At 41.2% G+C, this 8,505-nt stretch overlaps 1 protein-coding gene across 12 annotated transcripts in view; it reads right to left on the bottom strand.

Moving 5' to 3' along the window:
- Positions 1-204: 204 nt before the first annotated feature.
- Positions 205-8,505, bottom strand: part of STOX2 (storkhead box 2) — a 216,144-nt gene continuing 207,843 nt past the window's right edge. For 11 of the 12 annotated variants that reach the window (XM_041753880.1, XM_041753885.1, XM_041753892.1 and 8 more), the window contains one exon: positions 205-6,837. In XM_041753880.1, the coding sequence (XP_041609814.1) occupies positions 6,642-6,837 (196 nt within the window). In that variant the 3' untranslated portion in view covers positions 205-6,641. The remainder of the gene's footprint in view (positions 6,838-8,505) is intronic. The other variant, XM_041753881.1, reaches the window with a different exon arrangement.

Here is an 8,505-nt window from a genome sequence, read left to right as displayed (position 1 = left end):
CACCAGTGTTCACTGGAGAAGGAATCACGTTTATTTGGGGATAGAAGTTGTGATGTGAGGACTAACAAAACAGACCAACCCCACTGCTTTCTAATTTCACAGAAACGTAATCCTGGGGGTCCCTAAGCCTGACTCTTTTAAATTTGAATAGTTGCCCCAAACTGGCTTTTTCAGTACGCCTGGAAAAAGATTCCAATCAGATTATTTCCCTTTTCAGTTGTTTTAATTCAAAAGCTCTAATAACAGAGTGTTCACTAAAACTTTGTTACAAACTCCTATTAGTTGAAGAGAGAAAGAAAGTGGTCTCACCTCAAGTATTTTCGCTCAAGTACCAAAAAAATCCACTTAGACATATAACCAAATGTTATTTAATATCTTAAAAAGTAACACAATCCAAAATGGATATTTCACACAACACTACATAAACAACATGAACACAATATTACCATATGGAGGGACTTTCAAATATAGACTTACAAAAATCCCTGTGCTTTTTTTCCTTTTAAGTTATTATACTAAGCATGACAAGCCATCATCATTTACAATATGGCACACCGACACGATAAAAACCATGTTACAAATGTGCTGTCATAAATCAGTAACATTAGGGAAGACATTTCATGAACTGTAATTATTTCATATGAAATACTATACAATATAAACAGAACATCCATCTTGGATGACCTTTACAGCAACCAGAGACCAAGTAATTTAAAGTTTTTTTTTTTCAGTGCAAACACATTTTATTCAAGGCAGTCTTGGCTGCAAAACTCCTTTCTAACATACAGTAAATCCCACTTGCACTTCTTAATTCATTTACCCCAATGCAATAGTCACATTCAGTCACTCAGAGAAAGATACCTGCAGAATTATGATCCCTTTAAACTTAATGTTGAAATTTAATTGTCTTCTAGAAAGTAGTATCTATGTCAACTACTCTAAGGACCTTAATTTGTAGCTGTCAATACTTACATGAAGGTGACCCCAGGGCAGCTCTAGTCCTAACCCATCATGTGTGCACAATACCACACACTATTTTGCCCTTTCCTTCCAATGTGGAAAGCGTGGTGGTGGATCAGTATCTAGGCGGGGAGGTAGTGGGAAGAAGATAAGGAGGAAGGACCTTGGAGGAAAGGTGGGCAAGATGCTGCTGAGTGTGTACTTCATGAATTTCCCATAACTGCAGAGGACTGATACTGGAGGAGCTCTCGGATCTCAGATTTGGTACCTCTTTTTGGTGGGAGCAAGGGAACGGGGGTGCCAGGGTCAGCCTTTGGACAGGGAGGTAGGCAGCTGTACGTGGACCAGCCAAGCCTCTAGCCTTACATTTGCTGCCTCCCTTGTGAGACTCCCCTTCCCTCGTTGGCAGGGTGTGTGTGTGTGTGTGTGTGTGTGTGTGTGTGTGTGTGTGTTCGCATTTGAAGCCAACAATGAGCAATTAAAGCCCTATAACATAATATACAGTCATAAGAAGGTTTAGTCCCCCTTGAGCCTTTTAGAATTCTCAACCTTGCAAATCAGCAACTGTAAGTCATAGAACAACCGTAAAAACACAGGATTATGCGTTAGAGGGGCAATCACCAGGGAATCCCTCTCTGGGATGCTGCTGCAAAAGGCGCAGAGATGAACTCAAGTCAGAGAGATGCCAACGCCTATTTCAAACACGCCAGGAAATTTAATCATGAATTTGTTCGTATACATAATTTATGAAATGCCTCCTAAATAAAAATCTATGGGAAAATATTGGATGTATCCTTAATACTGTAGAACCTTCTGGGAGAATGATGGAGTGACAGCTGATTCTTTTATCTAACTTGGCGAGGATCAGACCGATAAGTAATCTCCTTCCTGCCCGTATTTTACTAAACCCAAAGCAAAGCAATGTGTTCTGTGCTTTTGCCTTTGTTCTTCCTGTGTTCTAGCTTCCTCCCCAAGCCCTCAACGTGTGCAGCAAGCCTGGCTCCTCGCTAACAGAAGAGAACGGGCAGGACAGTGATGGGGTGGCGGGGGGGGGGGGGAGGAAAGGACAGGATCACTTCTGCTGGGGGGCTCTGCTGTCACCTGCCAGCATGCTGCTAGCTGGTTCTGTGACTGGCCTGTGGCAACGGAGAAGATCCTCAGCAAGGATCTGATATCTCCGAGTTGGAGAAAACACTTAGAACTAGATCAGCTGCCTCGGAAATCCAGATTCTTCCCCTAGGACTCAGTATATATTGTACTGAATTTCTACTGTGCTAACGCAGCACGGTGAAGAGTACTTGATAAAGTTTTTAATTACGATTTCTGTTTCAGCACCTTCCACTGCCCGGAGCAGTCATGTTCCTGAAAGATGGTATTTTAGCACAGGAATTTTCAGAAGCCCGATAGGAAACTGTAAACAAGGGTGTATGTCTAGGATCTGCCTCTGACCGCAACGGCTTTGGGGTGGGTTTTGTAAAATTCCAAACACCCTGACCTTTTTGAATGAAAATGGACAAAAGTATACAGTTGTATTAGTTTGCTTCGACTTTATTAGCACACATCAGAAAAATAGCATCGTATTTAGGGATTTCTCATGATGGTCTATCAGACAGATAGAAGACAGATCATTGGTAGCTGCCACTGAGTTTCTGGGTAACCTTAAGTCCCCCCTCTGTCTGTCCATTTCAAGTATGGGTATCACAAATAGGACTGGCTTCGTTAATTGTTTGTCAATCGGAATGCTTTGGAAGCACTTTGAGATCCCCAAAGGAACTGGCAAAGTCATGATAGTTTGTTGTTGGCTTTTAATCAAGTTTCAAATACTGCCCGTGTTATAAATGGCGCAACCTTTCAAAATAGGTTCTCTATTGTATTGTGAGCTATACGCCTATGATTTAAGTTAAAAACTTTATTTTCAAGTACACTTGGTGGCGATAAGTGGTTTCTCCTGGGTAGGATTTTACAAAGCTGTGCCAACCTAAACCAAAACCAAAACCGCACAACGCTTTCTTTTTCATCGAACAGGTTTTTCTCCCCATGGCGACTGCAGTAGGATTTAAATTTATACCTTCGAACCGCTGGGTTGGGCTCTGAGAAGGGGAGACCTGGGAACGGCTGGTGTTCAGGTCATCGTTAGTCCAGATCAACTCTCAACTTATGCTTCCTAACATCAGAGAAGCACTGATTTGCTATTTTTATCCTGCTTGGTTCCCCCAATCAGCTCTTCTGTCTTCTCTATTTGATGGCACCCCCCTCCCTTTTCATATGCTCATTAAGGTCCCCTGAGATGTGCAAAATATATAAAATGGAATACACATTATTTAACAGAACTCAGCTCTTCTAATTAAGATGAAGTTTGGGCTCGGTGTGGTAGCAGGTGAGTGAAGGCAGAGAGGCCCAAAGTACTTCAAAGCCGGCACAGTCCAAATTTGCCGTGTGTCTTCTGCTACTGAAAACCTAGAATTTCCAAATCAGATTCTTACAGGAGTAAACAGCTCGCTGAACTATGTTTACCGCTTGGCTCTTCACTGGAGAGAACTCTTATTAGCAGGAAAGGGGCGGGGGGGGGGGGGGGTTTAGGGAGAGACAAGAAATTTAAGCTTCCTTCTGTTCGTCCGCAACAAAATCAAGTGTGCTTTTGTGGGAAAGAGGGGAGAGACAGGTTTACATCTGAAAGCGAAGTAATGCCGTAAAACAAAAGCACGGCCATGAAAAAGTCACGAGTCCACATGGGCAACCACTGACACACACACAGAACGCCATGGCCTAATGTTTACGAAGGTTTCAACCTTTGCTTTGCTGAACAATACACTTTAACACACTGCTGCCGCTTCATCAAATTTATGGAGGTAGTTATATGTAAAAATAAAAATTGCCATAAAGGAATATGCTGCATCATAATAATACATAAGTGTGCAAAATGCCGACAGACGGGTTGACCCTTTCAAGTTGAACGCTACACAGAGATTCAACCAAATTCAGTCCTGTAAACCTTTCAGCTGATAAACTCGAAGTGAAGACTAGATAAGCAGCCACGTCACACAAAGCTATCAGTTCAGGGAGGAAAAGGATGTTGGCAAAGCTTGGCGTGGGCTGAGCGTTTGGTCACCGAGAAGCCGGCCCGCCGTGGGTAGAGCCTCTCGGGGCACGTCTCTAACCTGCTTCCCGCTGCCACTCCTCCCCCACCCAAAGGCTCCTGATTAGCCGCCTACAGGGACATCTCCGTAGGGACCGTCTGCTTACGTCTGTATCATCTTTAAAGCCCAACTTTTCCTACTCTAATGGCTCCAGGTCGAAAGGGAGCCTCTTGTTGCTCTTGCTGTTTTTAAAATCATGTACCCTATAGCATCAGGCAAATAGTATACACATTTTAATAATGTCTTCTGTAAACCTGTTTCTTGTGATATAGCGATAAGTTCCTATTTTAAAGCTTCTCTTCAAGGTAATGCTTTCCTTTCCTGTCCACACAGCATTTGATTATGATAATGGCTACTTTCAGAGGATCAACTAGAGGCTGATGTGTTATTTCAATGGTTCCGCTGTTTATGAACTGATGGTATGATTCAACACTCGAGAGCAGGTTTTTTGGAAAAAAAGAAAAAAAGAAACGAATTTAGAAGAATTTAGTAACCGTATGGTATACAACTCCCCAAGGAAAGAGACTCTGTGTATAGTCTATTAATACATTATCATTCCCTCTGGACATATTTAAGCAATGAGACAAATAGTGCATTTTTGGGTAATCGGGGCATGCCTTGGAGGAAATAAGGCATGAGACTGAAAGCCAACTGACTTAAGCATTTTAGCGGTATAAGGGTTTAACCAAGAAATGTGCTTACGTTTCATTATAAGCACAAAAAAGGAACCTAGACTAAACTCGATGAGTCCAGTTTGACCTAATGCAACTTCCAAATATCTGAAAAAAGCATGAGGCCGCATCCACATGCTTCAAGAATTGGTCCAACTGTGTATAGGAGTGCATTCTTTAAACAGATCACTCGTGCTTGAATCTACTACCGAAGCAGAAATGTTTCACACATATCTTATGCCAATTATGTGGAAAGATTTTAGATTTATTTTTGGATATGTATCTTATGGTTATATGGCTCCAAACATCACATGCCACTAAACTTTTGGTCAGACCACTTACTTGTGTCCTACGTAACCCTTCTGCAAATAATTTTTCATTGTCTACACATTTACGTCCATTGTTCTCATAGAATGAAATGGGGAACTTTGAAATGTCTCTTTTCTGTAAAGTTGAAGCTTGGTTATTTGTAATCCCTTTTTGCTGCTGAGTCGTCCTTGTATTCAATGTGACATTGTAAACCAAAGCGAAATGTTAACAAACCATTTTGAAATAAGTTGGGCTAATAACTATACATCCACCTAAAAATGCCTCCTGAAATTGGTTACAAAGTATCTGTAAACATTACTCTGGCATAGTTCATGTATGCATAATTGTTACTCTGATAAATTTTAGGGGAGTACAAGTTCAGATTATACCATACTTGCAGAATGAGCACATTCTGTTGGTAATTACATGGGCACATGTATATTTCTAATCAAAACTTATTTTAAAGTTTTCTCTATAGATATCTTTCCAGGAATAAAAGGCCTGAAGTTCAACTCTCCCTAAATTTGCTCTTTCCTATAACCACTAAAAATGATCTCCCATAGCCTAATTTAGGCATTCTATTTAAAACTACATAAAATAGATTAATGTCCTTCCATTAGAAAGAATAACATCCCCAGGCCATACTCTTCATTTGTATCACAAAGAACATTTTGCTTTTAAACAAACTAATTATCGTATCTATTATAGTAAGATAGGATCATCATAAGTTTCACAAGGAGGAAATCATCTTCCTTAAATATCTGATTGACACCGTGAAAGAGTCCCCATTTCCCTCTTCCATCCCTTTAGTGCTGTGCCCCAGCCAGGCTGGGGATCCCCTTCCTTCGTCCACTTCAGCATCAGAGGCCTATATTCCTGTTTGTGATTATGGAAGGTTAAAAATCAGACAAGCATCTGTTACACTTATAAACAAAATCCTGAAAACAAACACTCCCAGAATTTCGATCATGACCCCTTCTGACACACTTCCACGGGCTCCTGCAAAATCGTGTCACAAAAACTCACAGTGAGAAATGACTGGTGCATAAACAATTCACACACAAAGGGCTGGGGTCCCTTCTGGTCAGTTTGACATTGATTTCCCTCAAGGTGGGCCCTGGCATTTGACATTTTGTGGTGGCTTACTTTTTTTTTTTTTTTTTTGGAAGTGTCAAGGATCAGTTCTGTGGCACCCTCTGACCACAGACTGGGAGCAACACGCATCTGTGGCATTTAAAAATGGAATTGGCAACTTCATGACATTGGAATGCATATCACACTTACAGTGTCTAGACTTTCCTATGTGTGCTCAGTTACAAGTAGTGAAGCAAAAGTATACATATCACCCCTACTGCTATTCGGTTGCTACAGAGCCATAAATGTGAAAAGCAATACTCTGAAATAAAGATTTTTGTTTTTTGCCCTAGCCTACTTAGCAGCACAGTTTAAGTAAACACAAAAACTGTGGTCGAGATGCTTGTCTTTCCCAAGATGTAAACATCAGTCCCAGTGTCGTAAACTTGGCTGTATCGAATGAGACAGGAGATCTGGGGCAGAACCACTGTCACACACTAGTAACAGAAGCTTGCAAGCAGTTGGAAGGTTTCTGTAACTTCTCTGCTTCATTCGTGGCGGGGTCCGTACTCGCTCGGAAGCTGAAGGCCGGGCCAGCTCCACCGTGGACGGGGCTCAAGGTAGCATTCTGACGACGGTTACTTTCAACGATGCTGGACGTGTTGGAAGCCAGGCTCTCCCGAGTGCTAAAAGAGTAAAAAGGGTTTGTTTTGTTTTGTTTTAAACATAAATAATTATCTCTTGAGCCCCAGGGGAAGAGCAAATGATGTAGTTAATGGATTTCCTCTGTTGGTTTATGATGTCATATATACACCACCTCACACTGATTATTCACATATGCTCCTCCAGCCGGGGCTCCAGAAGCCTTCACACACATACATTAGTAGGATCAGCGGCACCCTGAATAAAGGGGTTTTCATTTAGCTGTAGCTAAATGCACTTTAAATGTTTTCCCTTCTTTCCCATTCAAGGAAACCGCTTCCAAAATTGAAGTGATAGATGGCTATCGCGTTCATTTTAGAGACGAATCCTCTTAAATACACATACGTGATGATTTCATTTCAGGCTGCAAATTCACTGAATAAATGAATAAACTCAATGTTGCCCCTAATGATTCTGTTTTCATTCCTGATTAGCAGATTTTGACTCTGGTGGACTTTAAGCACGCCATTAGCTAATTTGCCACCCTGATGGGAATAAATTTAGTCTTAAAACACTTTGCACCTCTGTTGCAAATTTTAACACTTTCATGGAAATACACTGTATTTTCAGATAAGGAATCTTAGATTCTCCCCTATCCCCCCATTCATTTGTGAAGTTTACATCTCCTCTCCCTGACTTGGGTAGAAATATTTCATTTTTTCAAGGATTCTTACAGAATAGAGGTGATCTAAAGGCTCTAGTGTTATCTACTTCCTTTTTAATTTTTCTTAGTTAGAAACTCTTGAATTTGTTTTATTGCTCCAAGAGATTCAAAACACTTTAAATGTGTAGGGCAAGAGCAAAAATAAGATTACATGGCCAGACTGACAGGATCCGAACAGGTTCCATGTTCAAAGTCCTCAAAATGGCACTAAGAAACTTGGTTTACAAAGAGACTGAAGAAACCCCACTGATGCTCACAGCATCAGTCCACCCTACTGGACAGATTCAAAGTTTAGAAAATATTCTGTGACAGTTGGCCCCCATCACTGATGTAAGCCTGCTAAAACTAGCCAACAGGTCTACTGTAGGAGACATCCTCGCCACCTCTCTTTCATTCCCCTACTAAATTAAGAGCAATTTTGTCTGAACCCCACACAGGTTTCTCCCACTAACAGAGAATAGGGTGTTCATATGACATCTTTTAAGCCAGAATGGTGTAAAGAGTATACACCTGCTTTCTGAATGCTCCCATTAATGCCTCTTATGCCTCTTCACTTTTACCAAAGACCTAACGTTAGTCTCTGTTTTTGCTAACTGAAAGAACTCCAAAGATTTCTGCTTTCACAAAGAAAGCCGTTACTAATGGAAGGTCTTTGGAAAAAGCGAAGCAAAGTTTCGGAAAGCGGGGGATGCCTGTACTTTGGCAGCACTTCCTAGATAATGGCTTATTTCATCCTAACTCCTTGTGGACTTGAGTTCGCTTTTCATCAGGGAGCCAAGAGGTAATTGTTTAAAAGAAAGTTTGTTCACGGACTACCAAAAAGACAACTGGATCTTTCCTGACTGCAAAGTACACCTCCAGGAGGTTAATACGTTTCTAGAAATCGATCATGTTCTTTCATTGTGCTTACGGCAGATCTAAGCATACCTAAAGAATACCCCAAAACATCATCACCAAAGGGATGGAAAGTGCTAGACTCACCTACTTA

The sequence above is a fragment of the Vulpes lagopus genome, chromosome 4, assembly GCF_018345385.1.
Source record: "Vulpes lagopus strain Blue_001 chromosome 4, ASM1834538v1, whole genome shotgun sequence".
Taxonomy (NCBI): domain Eukaryota; kingdom Metazoa; phylum Chordata; class Mammalia; order Carnivora; family Canidae; genus Vulpes; species Vulpes lagopus.
Note: the sequence above shows the minus strand (reverse complement) of the source record. Positions and strands in the feature narration are given on the sequence as shown.